The sequence below is a fragment of the Neofelis nebulosa genome, chromosome 10 (genome assembly GCF_028018385.1).
Source record: "Neofelis nebulosa isolate mNeoNeb1 chromosome 10, mNeoNeb1.pri, whole genome shotgun sequence".
In the NCBI taxonomy this organism is placed as follows: Eukaryota; Metazoa; Chordata; class Mammalia; order Carnivora; family Felidae; genus Neofelis; species Neofelis nebulosa.
The window spans coordinates 76,444,257-76,458,901 of record NC_080791.1 but is presented as its reverse complement, the minus strand read 5'-3'; the positions used below and the strand labels follow the sequence as shown (position 1 = coordinate 76,458,901).

General features: G+C 39.8%; 1 protein-coding gene across 2 annotated transcripts in view; it reads right to left on the bottom strand.

The window, feature by feature from the left end:
• NELL1 (neural EGFL like 1) overlaps positions 1–14,645 on the bottom strand; it is an 891,388-nt gene that overhangs the window by 649,123 nt on the left and 227,620 nt on the right. For both annotated transcript variants that reach the window (XM_058688463.1, XM_058688464.1), the window contains exon 12: positions 6,230–6,358. In XM_058688463.1, the coding sequence (XP_058544446.1) occupies positions 6,230–6,358 (129 nt within the window). The remainder of the gene's footprint in view (positions 1–6,229; positions 6,359–14,645) is intronic.

The following is a 14,645-nucleotide window of genomic DNA, read 5'->3' as shown; positions in this document are numbered from 1 at the left end:
CACAGAATCTGAAGCAGGCTCCAGTCTCTGAGCTGACAGCACAGAGCCCGATGCAGGGCTCGAACCCATGAACTGCGAGATCATGACCTGAGCCCAAGGTAGACACTAAGGGACAGAACCACCCCAGCGCCCTTGACTTACATTTTAAAAAGCCCAATCTGATCAATGTTTGCAGAATTGATTCCAACAGGCAAGACACCGTCACAATCACTAGCCAAGAGATAAAGGAGGCTTGGACTGGAGTCATAGCAAGACATGGGTGAACTTGGGACTCATTTTGGAGGGAATACCATTAAGACTTCCTGACATAGCAGATATTGGGTGCGAGGGGAAGAATGGGACTGAGAACTTCTACACTTTGAATGGATCAAGTCTGTGGATGGAAGTGCCATTAATGGAGATTGGGAGAACACAGTCCTCTGTTCTCAGCATCCTGAACTCAGCAGAGCTTTGTAGTATAACACTTCAGGGGCATAATGAGTTAGCTAGGCTACAATGAGCTAGCCTGGAAACTTCATCAACACTTACAACACTTTTACCATAAAGAAATAACTAAAAATTCCAAACAATATCCTACAAATGATCTTTCGAAACAAAGTTTGAAGAAACAAAATAGTGCCACTTTAACATTAGTCCTGACGACTGTTCCACTTGGATTATCTGGGGCTCCTTCCTGAGCCCCAGAGCTTAACAATTAACCCAGTGGTTTAACCCAAATGCAGTAACCAAGATTTGGATTTGGGCTTTTTCTTTTCTTTAATAATTCCAAGAAGAGAGTTAGGGGGGAAAGAGGGTTGGTAAAAAGCAGCAAGAGCTCAAGAGGGTGGGAGAGAAGAAGCTGATGCCTTTCATCAATACCCTTGACAAAGCAGCAGAGACAAAATCAACACCAGGAATAAGGCTCATCTCTATCTGGTGCTGGGAAGAAGGTGACACATGGATTATTATGAGCAAAGCAAAGGCCAGATAGAGATCACAGTCTTGGAAAGATAGGGCATGGGGCATGGGGTTGACAGATAACTAGGTACCGGAAGATCTATTAGTCATGTAGGCTAAATGGGGGTAAAAAGGATACTTCAGGGTATTCTTATTTCAAGCATTCTGAATCCCTGGAAATAAACAGGAGCTGGAGCTTAGAGTTAAGATTCTATTAACATGAATACTCAACAGAGCCTTATGATCCTTATGCTGTCCAAAGCAGGACTTCAGGAGACTGAAGCCCAGATTCAAGTATAAATTGGGTTACATGTATCATGAAGCTCATGCATTTTATAACAATCAAAACAACAAGAGTTACCTGATTAATCCTTGCATAATTAGAAGTATAATTAAGCAACTAGATGTTCTCCCATGCAGTCTCTTCATCAAGAGTTTACAGCATCTTGTTTCTATGGAATTGCATACATACTAGCCTCTGCATCCAATAAATATGTACCACCTTAGCTATTCTGAAATCATCTCATTTGACCACTGACCTTTCTGCCACTTTACCAGCCTCTTAACACTTTATCACCCCTAGTTACGCGAAAGAAGTTTTCAATCACCTTGCTTATCAGTTGCTGTGTTTCAGACATTTCAGTGTTTTTGTTACATGAAATTGTTAAATTCATACCCATATAGGTTATTTTGTTCCACAACATTTTCTTGAATACAATCCCACTCATGTTTAAAAAAAAAGGATTTTATCATTATAAATATGTTTCATACCCCTCCGCCAACAATACACTGTGGACAGAACTGATAAAATCTAATCCTTCCATCTAAGAACACTCTCCCACAAGATGTAACGACAGAAACCCACTTTCACAAAGTATTGGCCTCAGTGAGTACACACTCTTCAAATCCTAAGATCTTCCTAAGTGTTAATGATGTAAGTTAATGACGATGATAATGGTATCTGTTGTGATCCATTAAATGTTTAGTGGATACCAGACAATTTGCTAAGTTTCTGACATGCACTGTTTCATTATGGTAATTGGGAAATCCAATTTCCCATATTGGAATCGGCCATAACAAAGCACTAATTTACAACTTGTGGTCTGCAAAAAGTCTATTGTGTGGCAGCATAGCCAGAACAGACTATTAATGATCCACTCCATTGGCACTTTTTCCAGTAATCTTCAATGCTTGTTCCATTCAAAAAAAAAAAATTGCTTTCAGTCATGGGCACTGAGCTAGAGGTATCTTTCTGAAACCACAAAACTTCTATCAAATAATTCAGGCAGGGTAAGGTAGACTTTGGCTAAGTTATGCAAAAGCAATTGCACCCTCAGATAATTACACCTTCCAACATTTCAGTGATTTACACAATTATTTCTCCTTCATGCCACATGTCCATCACCTGTCAGTTGTCCCCCTGCTCCTTGTCCTCTTCATTCTGGAACTGCAGCCCTGCCCTGGCATACTGCCAATTTTGTGTTACAGAGGGAAGAGAATGAGGTGGAACCCTACAATAGCTCTTAAAGCTTCTACCCTGAAATACAGGTCACACCCACTGATATTTCATTGGCTCAAGGAGGCAGCTAATATTTTAAACAAAAATACAACATTGAAATGGGATGGGGGGAGGGAAGGTAGGGAGTAGAAGCAAGTTGAGTATTATCTTTACTTCATTTCTCTGAGTATGAGTGTCTGGCACTTGTACAACATAGTTAAATATGGTCAATGCTGCCGCTTTCTTCACAGATTTAAGTCTCAAAGAGTACAATATACATAAAAGAAGTCTGAAAAATTCAGAGTAGTCTGTAAGTAGAAGTTACTGTGACTTAATGCTAATTGTAGTACTTCCCATGCCTGGCAGACGGCATGATGTATATGACATCACATTATCCTTTTCTTTTTCTAAATAACTTTTACTCCAGCAAGAAAACGTTAATGAGACTATTTATACAGACTCCAAATTCAAGAAGATTATGAGTAGACCTCCAATTGCTATACTTTCCTCAGAAACTGCCTCTAATTTAAGCCAGTATATCAGAAACTATTTAAGACCAACTCAGTGAAAATGTCATCGCAGAGATCAAACACCTCAGCAGACCAGATACATAAAACACCAAAATCCAACTAAAACTATCTTCAAAATGGGGAATGTTGGTGCTGAGTTGGACGAGGCAAAATGAAACGATCTCCTGTGAATTGTATCAGAGCTGACAAAAGGTCTTATTATCCTCCATTGATTGGCTAAGAATTCCGATATTTTTATGGCAGTTTCTCTGGCAACCTCTATAGAGCAGGAGTCTTTAATACTGTATCTCTGCTACTAACCAAGGAAGTTAAGAAAATTGAAAGGCTTTTGTGCTTCTTTTTCCACTGAGAGCCTTGAATGGGCTTTTCAAGATAGCCTGGACAATGTGTGTAATATTTTGTTTTAATTTGCAAGGCAGTCTTGTTCGTTGTGGTTTGTAACACGGGTCATTTTCACTCCATTTACTCAGAGTAAAAAAATAACTTGCCTGAGGCAGTTCAAAAGTATCTACCTCTCTCTAGACTATGGCAAGACAACGAACTCAGCCTGAGAGTCCCTCGTACCCAGGTGGGCACTTGGTGACCTCTAATCTTGTCCATCAGACCATCGCAGACCACCTGAGGACAGAGCTGGGAAAATGACCATAAACTGCATTTAACCATAAAACAATGGGATAGGCATTGCTTTTTGCCCACCGAAAACCACTCTCCTCCTCTCACTGCCACAGTCCTAAGTGGTTCAGGTAAAGGGCAGAGATCATTTGGTTTCAGGGAAGGAAAACCCCTACCCCAGCTCCCAAGAATTGAATACAACCCAAACCAGTAACAGCCCTCTCATTCTCCTTGCCCAAAAGTTGGTCTAGGGTTGAAGAAGATGTAACCTAGGTCTGAAAAATAGGAGAGTGGAAATCTGCATGTGGGCAGGGACAGGGGGTTACAGAGAATCTTCCAGGAAGGACTTTCCTTAAACACAAAAAACAGAACTTCACACAGAGAAGGTTTGTAACCCATTCATTCCCCTTCCTTCTTTGCTTGCTTGTGACACTGGTATTAGGACACTATGCCTAGGGCCATGGCAGTCATCAGCCACCGGAGGAAACTAAGCCCCTAGTCCAATGTGCTGAAGATGGCAGGATGGAATGAGAAATGGGCTTCTGCTCTAAATGTTGATATTCACTCTACTTTGTTATCAGGGCCTCCCATCCAGATGAGTTCTATTCTTATCCCATACATGGACTCTAATGTTTGGTCATTTCTTCTTGGGGCTCTCATCCTCTCCATGTACAAGCCTGCTGGGACTTGTAGAAAGTCTCCACAGCAAGAGAGAAAGGACTGAAGCTTTAGCACATCACCATTACCAAAGGTAGCACCGCAGTGCACTGTGGCCCAAAGCCAGGTACATACACTAGGCTAAAAAGAAGTATGTCCAAGAAAACAGTGATGAGACCTAAAATCACTTACTGACAAATAAGGCCTCTCACACAAAGGGCAGATTTACTATCACAAATGGCTACTCATGGAGTTTATTCTATGCAATTAAAAATGGCACTGATGAGGAATGAATCAGAGTCCCAAACAGCTTGCACAGCAGTAATTTTCTCCCATATTCTGCTAGCTCTCAATAGCTAAGGGGAGCCAGGAGGGGTAGGTGTACTGGTTCTGCCAGTGGGAGGATCAAGATTCAAATGATTTTGAGTTTCCTCTGTCATTATTTTAATTATTCATAGTCTATCCCCACAGATAACAGAAGGGCACAGTAAAATTTTTAGAACATTACCTGCTTTGTAGGATTTTCCATGGAAACTGAGGGGGAGAATGTTCAAATTTTAAAGTTCTGAAATTAATTTTCTGACCAAAAAATAAAAAACAGCCTAAGATTAAAAAAAATAAATATTAATATGAAGTACTGACGTTATCAGTCCTCTTCCTCAAAACTGACAAATGAGTACCAGGATATTGAAGGATAGATGAAAAAGGATTCATAAAGCAAAGGGGAAACTTCATCCTCCCAAATGGCATGTTTCTCTAATCAAGTTCAAATCAATAAAAGTAAGCAAAGGTGGAAAGAAAGATATAAAGGAGAAAGGGAAAAGACCTGTTGGTTATATGGTACCGTTAATGAGAACCAAAGCAGTAATGGACAAAGTCTTTTAGAAGAGATCAAAACCAAAGGCCACCCACCAGGTACTGAGCACCAGCGAGCATTACACACATTTTCTTAACAACTCAAGAGGTTTAATCAAAGCCAAGAAATTAAGCAGGGATCAATGATACAACCAGAATGGAAAAAACCATTTTCATCATGAATCATCTTTACCATGAGAATACGTGAGCCAGTGGAGAACCAAACCAATTAGAAGAGCATGACCAAGGATTTACAGCATTCATTCCATTCAAGACCTCTACCTTCCCAATTAACAGAGCACAAGGTTCAATACATTGTTAGTGACTCGGACAGGAACGATTGGGTCCAACCAAGACACAGAAACAGCTTCGCCATCACTTTGCCCATTAGAACTTCTCAAACTGATGAGACCGAGCCAGCTAGAACCTGAGAAATGGATGGGCTGGGATCCTAGGGGGTTACACAGGAGCAGGAGTATGCATTGCTCACCACCATCAAGGTGGAATGCTAAGCCTGGAAAGAGGCATTCACATAGAGTTGTTCTGCTCTCTAGAGTGGAAATGGGGATCACTGATGCCTGAAGCCACCTAACCCCTGTAATGGCATCCATCCAAGTGCCAAAGTTATGAGTCCATCTGTCACTGTGACTTTTAGTATAGTTTATGAATTAGCAACCCATGAATCAGTCATTTAGAAACCCAACTGAAAAAAAAAACTTCTGACCTTGGCAAGTGAAGAAAAAGGCAGTCAGGTATAAGCTAGTATCAAAGCATTCAAAAAGAGGACCCACCCTATAACCTTCAGTTGAACTTAGAAATACTAATTCACTCAAATAAGGCAAAAGAACATCATGTGTTTATGGTTTTGCCAGTGATTATTACATATAGTGAAAGCAGAACATGAGATTTGACATGGCCCTGCCACTTTTGTTGCTTTGCTGTGTTTCAGAACTACCTCCAAAGGTCTGGCTTTCCACATGCTACTGAGAAGCCTGGATAAACGAGGAGAACAGAGCACCCAAGTAGCCGATATAATTTCTGGTAGGATCCCAGAAGACCAGAGCCAAGTGACAGCTTTCAATTTCAACCATGTCTACCAGGAGTACATTTCTCACAAATGACTTTATTATAGCTTACTTACCTTCGCAGTAGGCAGAGTCTCCCTGGACAGAAATGTAGCCATTCTTGCACTCACAAGTAGCTTTTGTATTCCAGTTTTTACACTCTGAGTTTTCACCACATGTAGGTCCTTCTGCACAAAAGTTATGACCTAAAGAAGCAAATAAAATTTTACATTAGAACACAAGACTTTCAAGTAATAAACCACGAATTATCTTTACTATTTTGTCACCATGCATGAAAACATACACTGGCAATATGCAAGGGTAGGCTAGGAAAGGGGTGGGAGAGTAGGAATGGGAAACTGGACTACCACATGCTTGAGATGTTTCTCTTTAATGCTTTTCAAAGTATGTTTGATCCAGGCTGACCCTGAATCCCCTTCCCACCACTTTCTTACATAACCAATCTTTTTATAATCGCCTTATTGTAAAACTTATGACTCACAGGAAATATGTAAAATGAATCTACATGAACATATAAAATGAACACAACCAGATTATCAGTACCCCTTGATTACATCTCCCCGAGTCCCCTCCCAGCCATCAGAGGACTATCCTGAATTTTGTGTTTATCACTCCCTTGCATGTTTTTATCATTTGCCATATATAGGTGCTTATTTCTAAATAGATCATTCAGTTTATGCCCATTTTGAACTCCACATGAAAGAAATTATATTTTACATATTCTCCATGGTGCATTTTCTATTCATCCCTGCTATTGTCTGTAGCTACAGTTTATTCGTCAATGTTGTATAATACTCTGTGGCATCAATATTCCACCATCTATCCATTATACTACAGATGAGCACTGGGGATATTTGCAGGTTTTGAATCACAAACAACATGGCAAGAAACATCCCCGAGCAGGTTTCCAGGGGCATCCTTTTTAAACCGTGTGTTCCGTATTTATTTTCCCAACATTCCTTCTTGAATCGCAGACATGGCTTCCAGGATAATTCTTTTTCTCTCTCAAGTGCCCTTTACAAATTCCTTTAGTGAAGATAATTTGAAAGTGACTGTGCTCAATCTTAATTTGTTTAAATGTCCTTTTGTATTCTTTAATTTTACTCCAGGGTAAGTTCATTTTTATTTCTTCTTCCTATGATTCCTTGGAATTTCTGAATCTGAAGATCAAATCTTTCATCAATTTGGAACATTCGCAGGGAGTGTCTCTTCAGAACCTCTCTTCACCATTTTTTCTATTCTCTCTTTTCAGAACTCCAATCAGATAAATGTTATTCCTTCTCAAGCTCTTCTCCATGCTACTCAGCCTTCCTTTCCTATTTCTACTCCCTTTTTCTCTCTGTACTGAATTCTGTGTAACTTCCAGACATATCTTTATTCTCTTTTGGCCTGGGTCATAGTCAGTTTCACTCATCAACAGCATTTTTATTTCACAGATTTTCTAGAATTCTTATTTTGTCTCCTTGGTCAAATCCCACAGTCCCTTTTTCATCTTTTAATTTCCTTTTTTATTTTTTTTGAAGAGCTTTCATTTTTTAACATTTATTTCAAAGAGAGTGACAGAATCCAAGTGGGGGAGGGGAAGAGAGAGAGGGAGACAGAATCTGAAGCAGGTTCCAAGGCTCTGAGCTGTCAGCACAGAGCCCAATGCAGGGTTTGAACTCATGGACCAGGATATCATGACCTGAACTGAAGTTGTACGCTTAACTGACTGAGCCACCCAGGTGCTGCTTAATTTCCTTTTTTAAAAAAGCACGAGACACGTTTGTCTTACGTCAATAATTCCAGGATCTTCAGTTTTTGTACATCTGATTTTGTGGTTTGTGGTTTCGCTAAGTATTGTGCATGACTTGTTTTCAGTGATTCTTGTTTTCAGTGATTCCTCAGTATGTGAGCACATATTTTTTTATAATTTAATCTGTGGGAATTGAGACTTGGGGTTTAAAATGGCATTTCTTCATGTTTCAGATTCTGTGTCTCCCTCTCTCTCTGACCCTCCCCCGTTCATGCTCTGTCTCTCTCTGTCTCAAAAATAAATAAACGTTAAAAAAAATTTTTTTTAAATAAATAAATAAAATGGCATTTCTTCAGTGAAGGTTTGTGTTTGATTCCTTCAGGTTCCCCCAAGGAACCATCAACCAAAGAACACTTTGTATTTTGCTTTGGGACATGATGATTGAGCCACACAGGTAGAATAAATTCAGGCCCTAAGCTTTCAGGAATGCAATCTTTTCTCCTCCATACCCCCTTATCTAGAGTCAAGACTGATAGATCAGTCTCCTTTTGCAAAGGAGGTTTCTCCTAGCCACCCAATGAGGATTCTCCCCTCAAGGTTCTTGATTTATGCATCTCACACAAGCCCCAGACTTTGTCTCCCATCCGTTGGCAGTGTCTATTAGAGGCAGATTCTACCACCAGGGATTAGACATTGCCCTCATGGCAAATCCCAACTCCAGTGTTCTTGCTTATCTCGATGGAATCACTTTTTTCAGTATTTCTGGTCTCTGATTTTTCCCCTTATTGCCAACTCCACCAAATTTGGGGATATTTATGGTGCAGCGTTTTTAGGTGAACTAGGAGGAATATGTTATTCCTACCACAAAAGTCCAAATACAATAAGGTTATGAATGTGCTTTATCAACTTGAACTCAGTACATTTCAGTGAACTATACTGCTAGATCACATATTGTGGTCTCATAGACAAGAATGGTTCTTGGAGGCAGGAGATTTCAATTCTAACACAGGTTCTGCAGCCACAAGCACAATAAATCACTTCACCTACCTAGACAGGTACACTGGGAAGGGACAACATCATTGATTTTGAAACTATTGCTCCGAGCCTGGGGCACAAATGAGTGGTCAGGTAGGGCTCAAATCCCCCACCCCGGATTCAACCAAAATAGCTCTGCTTTTATATTTTGCATATTTATCATGTGAACAATAGCTTCTGGCTTTAACCAAGATAAAACTCATTGAATTATATAAACTCCAAGCTTAAATCCTTTTGGTGATGGCATTCTGTAAATTTTTTTTTCCTTTGAAACAGAATTTTAAAAGATACTATTATTAAATAATAAGATTCACACACCTACAATATAACATAATGCATGGCATTACACTTCCTAACACACGTGGATTAATGAGTTAAACTGGCTACTCCATGTAGCACACTTAGAACAATCCTTGGTACGTACGAAGAGGTCAACAAATGTTAGCCACAAAGATGAGAAGGATTATGATAACGTTGACAACAACAACTACAGTTCAAAGTAACTTAGTAACACTGTTCTCCTCCACTTCTAGATAAGGAAGGAGAAGATTAAACTATTATCTAGCTAGTAGACAGAGGATGGAGATGCCAGCGTTCTAAATCAGGTCTGGTGAACTCCAAGGCCCATGTACTTTTCACCATATCCTGTATCCTCTCAGACAACAAAACTTCAGGATACAAAGTGAAAGATGTAGCTGTTCCTCAGGACATCAGAGAGTAAATCCAAAGATAGTATCAGACTCAGCCTCACTACTTATAACCTGTTAACTGCCCCAATCAAAATGAGAGCAAAAACTTAACTTGCTGGAAACCTACCACCTCTGTCAGTCAAAAACACTGCTACTAGGGCTTTAAAGGCTTACAATAACCATTACAAATAAAAAGACTTGAGATTTTGCTACCAAAGGGACCATTTTCAGACATCTTAGCTCAGTGCCAGATAAAGGGGCTACACTTTCCTCCCCATGTCAGAATTGATCAATAATTAAGTTGTCAACGTTTTCTTTCACTGTGAAGTTCGACCCAAGGTCACATGTGCATCCATTATGACATGTATTCTTTGTTTCTTTTCTCTTTTTTTCCAGGAGACTGCAACTGTCCTTTTCCTTCTGCATGCATTTGACAGGCAGGAAAAAAGCCACTCAGACAATGTTGATGTCCCAATGCATCTCTATCAAGCGTATGCCACGTCAATTCACAATGCAGAAAGTTGGGTAAATTGTATTTTCAAGGACAATGAAGGGCCCATGGGACAAACCAATCTTAATGTCAAATCTACTTTGGCTGGGCCTGACCACTGTGCCAAAAGCATGTGTTTAATTAATTAATCCAGGCCTCCTTTCAAGCAGTATTTATTCACTATCTGCTTGCCTTCCTGCAGGAGTGAATAATCAATATTTATGGGGCATCCATTTCTGTGGACTGAAGCACCCATGCAAGCTTCTGAGAGAAAAGTAAAGATGTTTGAGACATAGTCTCTGCCAGCAAGGAAATTACAAACTAAGGGGAGACAAGCCAAATACAGGGGCAGTATAAATACAAGGCAATCTATGTGAAGTGAGATGTGAATAGTACAAATAATCAGTGTTTCAGAGAAGGAGAAATCACTTCTAGATGATGCAAAACTTGACCTTGAGTTCATCCCAGGTAGAAACATGAGAAGGGGTGGGCACAAATCCTAGAAAAAGGAACAGGACTCCAACCCCGTGAGGAAGAAGGATACAGTTGGAGAATGTCAAATAATCTGGCAGAAATGTAATAATAATAATTAACACAAATGGTAGGCACTCAGCTAAGTGTTTTTACATGCATTATCACATGTAATTCTATTAACAACCCTACGAAACTGAAATTACTATTTGTACTTTATAGATTCAGCGGATGGAGTTTGGAGAAGTTAATTATGGAAGGTACACAGAGCCAGAAGCCAGAGTCTGAGGCCAAGGTTATCCATTGCCATGTTATTTCACTGCCCTCCCCAAAGCAACAAATTCCTAAGCATTCCGACATCCAAAATATTAAGAAGATATCCTTTTGCACATGAAGACACAAATGGATTACAATTTAGGTTTCTTCTCATCCTCAATATATCTATTTTCTGTGAAGTAATTTCATGTATTTTTTTAATGCTTGTTTATTTCTGAGAAGGGGGGAAGGGCACAAAGAGAGGGGGACAGAGGATCTGAGCAGGCTCCATGCTGACAGCAGAGAGCCCTATGCAGGGCTCAGACTCACAAACAATGAGATCATGACTTGATCTGAAGTCAGATGCTTAACTGACTGAGTTTACTTAACTGTCTGGGTTACTCAGTTACCCCAATACCAGACACCCCAATACCAAATATTTTTAACAAAATATCCTATCTTCAATCACACTAACATCTTCAAAGTCTAGGGTCTAGGTCTGATTTATTTCTATCAACCAAAGTTACCCCCACAAGGGTACCTGGATGGATGGCTTACAGATGGATGGACACACAGCCAGCCAGAAACATGGGAGGGTAAATTAATGAGTGAAGGAACAGATAAATTAATCTATAGGGGCATTTAATGCCTCCACCCTCCTAACCAACTGGAAGGCAAATATGACTGGTTTGCTAGTTACCATTTTTCTTCCTTATAGAGGTATGAATTACATCTTATAAAATTCACCTATTGTAAAGATACACCTTGATGATTTTTAATCAGTTTACACAGTTGTGCAGCCATGACCACAATCCAGTTTTAGGATACTTTCACCACCCCCAGCTGGACATCCTCATTCTTTAAACTCCACTCCAGGATCAGAGTTGGCTGCCAAATCATAAATCCCCAATTCTCCACATTTCAGAATCCTTCTAAAGACTTTGTCTTTCTTATCTGATGTGTCTCCATACCATGACATTGGGATACAGATTCTTCCCTTCCTGGGTATCAGTCTTCAGTTGCTACCTACAATCTCTTAACAAGCCCTCTAGCTAGCCCTTGTATAATTTTTCCTTCAGCTGGTTATCAACATGGTCTGATGCATGAGACTACTCAAAGTTACCCTCTTCCTTAAATCTTTTTTTTTTTTTCAGAATTAGAAGCTGTGACCAGATTGTAGACTACACACACACAGCCCAATATTCAAGTTCTTTTAGTTGACTTTTTTTTAAATATAATTTATTGTCAAATTGGCTTCCATAAAACACCCAGTGCTCATCCCAATGAGTGCCCTCCTCAATGCCCATCACCCACTTTCCTCTCTCCCCCACCCCCCCCCATCAACAGTTGGGGGAAAGTGGGTGATAAGCAATGAGGAGGGCACTCTTTGGGATGAGCACTGGGTGTTGTATGGAAGCCAATTTGACAATGCATAGGGGCACATGTACCCCAATGTTTATAGCAGTGCTTACTTGACTATTTTGAATAAGTCACTTGAGCCTCCAGAATTATTCTCCTATAATAGAAGCACATAGTGAGTTCTTTCGATTAGGACTGGCCCAAATACAGAGAACATCTTAATTACAAAAACTGCTATTTATTGACTTCTTCCAACATGCCAGACATAGTGCTAAGCATATTAAACACCTTACCTCACAAAACCCTTAACACTGCTAAAAATCACTATTATCCTCACTTCACACATTAGGAAAATGTGGTTGAGACTCACTTTTTTATCCAAGTTAACATAGACAGGATCATGATTTGACTCTGAAGTTCTTGTTAAGAACACTGAGGAAATAATTCTTATACAATTTCAATACTTGGAAGTTTAGACAACTAATGCTTACACTCAATGGATCTCAACCCTTCTATGTCTTACAAAATGTTTCTAAATAGGTCCACTTAGGACCCAACCCCAGATTCTGCCCATCCATTCTTAGCAAAACTAAGTGTAGGTCAATGCTTGCACCCTATCATTTCTGGCACGTGGTTGAGAATATCTACCCTTCCCTAGAAACAAGAATAAAGGCTCAGAGTCCTCTGTAAGGGCACAGGAAATAGCACTGACTATCCAGCATACCCCACTTTACAGGTTATCATAGCCAACAGCCACCTGACAATCCATCTGGATGTCCTCGCAGGCACTCATAACTCCCCCAGCCAGAACTAAACTCTTGATCTTACTTCCCAAATCCAAGCTCCCAGACTCTCCATACCCATCTGCCACACCTTTATCCACCTAAACCAGAACACTGGGAATCATCTTTGTCCTGACCCCTCAAATACTGAACCTTCCCAAGTTCCTAATATGGCAAGAGTCTAAGTCACTTCAAACACTTAAATTTATATCATATCTAAGTACATGTGATATGGAACAAAGGAATCTATAAATATACAGAGAAGTACACCATGTTTCTCTGGATGCAAATATATGGCCAATTTCTCTAACACAATTCAATCTTTATCACTAGGTACAGAGTTGTGAAATTATAATAAAAGTATATAGTAATGCCACGTGTTGTTCTTCGCGTGCTTTGCTATTAGGAAATATAAATTGAAAATACAGAGTCAATTTTTTAAAAGGTAGCTTTTTAAAAATTTTTGAGGCTTATGTATTTTAGAGAAAGAGAGACTCCACATAAGCAGGGAAAGGGCAAAGAGAGAGGAAGACACAGAATCTGAAGCAGGCTCCTGGCTCTGAGCTGTCAGCACAGAGCCTGATGCAGGGCTCGAACTCACTAACCGTGAGGTCATGACCTGAGCCAAAGTTGGACACTTAACCGACTGGGCCACCCAGGCACCCCCGTGTCAATTTTTACAGACATCTTTTACATGTAATATAGTACATCCACCTAGATAAACCCACTGAAAAGATTTTCTTTTTTGAGAGTTCCACCTTTTAGGTTTAAACCACAAAACTACCAGCCCAAGCCTAAGTTGCTAATAATCAAAATCACCTCAACTTCCTTAACTTTAAAATATAAAGACTAGAGAAAAAAATAATCAACAAAACCATCCTGGAATGAAACTTAGGGGAAATTTTTAAAACACCATGAAAATGAGACCCTGACACTTCTCAACAGTGGTGAGGGCTAGAGAGAAGAAAGAGAAGTTGCCTGCTCAGGTCAAGTTACAATTTACTACAACTGTACATCACTGGGCAGAGAATCAATGTTCTAAAACTGAGTTGTGTATATTAATTTTATGTTGTATGTATCTCCTGAACATAACATTTTCTCCTCCACAACAATAAGAAAAGCCCATTGTACTCCAAACTATTACCATCTCTCAAATAGACAGGGCCTCATGTGCCTCCCTGTACCCTTTTTGCCCAGTCACTAATCCATTTTATACAAAAGGGATCCTTTTAAAACACATATTGGAACGTGTCCTTCTCCCCCTTAAAAACCTTCCCAGGGCTTCCATTTTACTTGCGAGAAATACAAAATCCTTAACTTGGTCTCGCGGCAACAAAGAAGTCCCTTTCTCTCTCTCCATCATTTCTCTCCAACCACATCAGTCTTTCTTTTAATTCTTCTACTGTTCCAACCTCTCCCAATTCAGAGTCTTTGTAAACTTGTTCCACCAACTCACAACACCCCTGCCAGAGTAATTTCTACTCAGTCTTTAAGTCCCAGCTTAACCACAAGCTCTTCAGAAAAGACTCCCTGGTCTCCCAAGTCTAAAGAAATCCCCATTATTTTCTTCCATACATCCTATTATTCTTGTTCATAGTAGTGATGACAATTACTGTATATTTATTTCTGTGTTTATTCAATGTTTATCTCCCCATT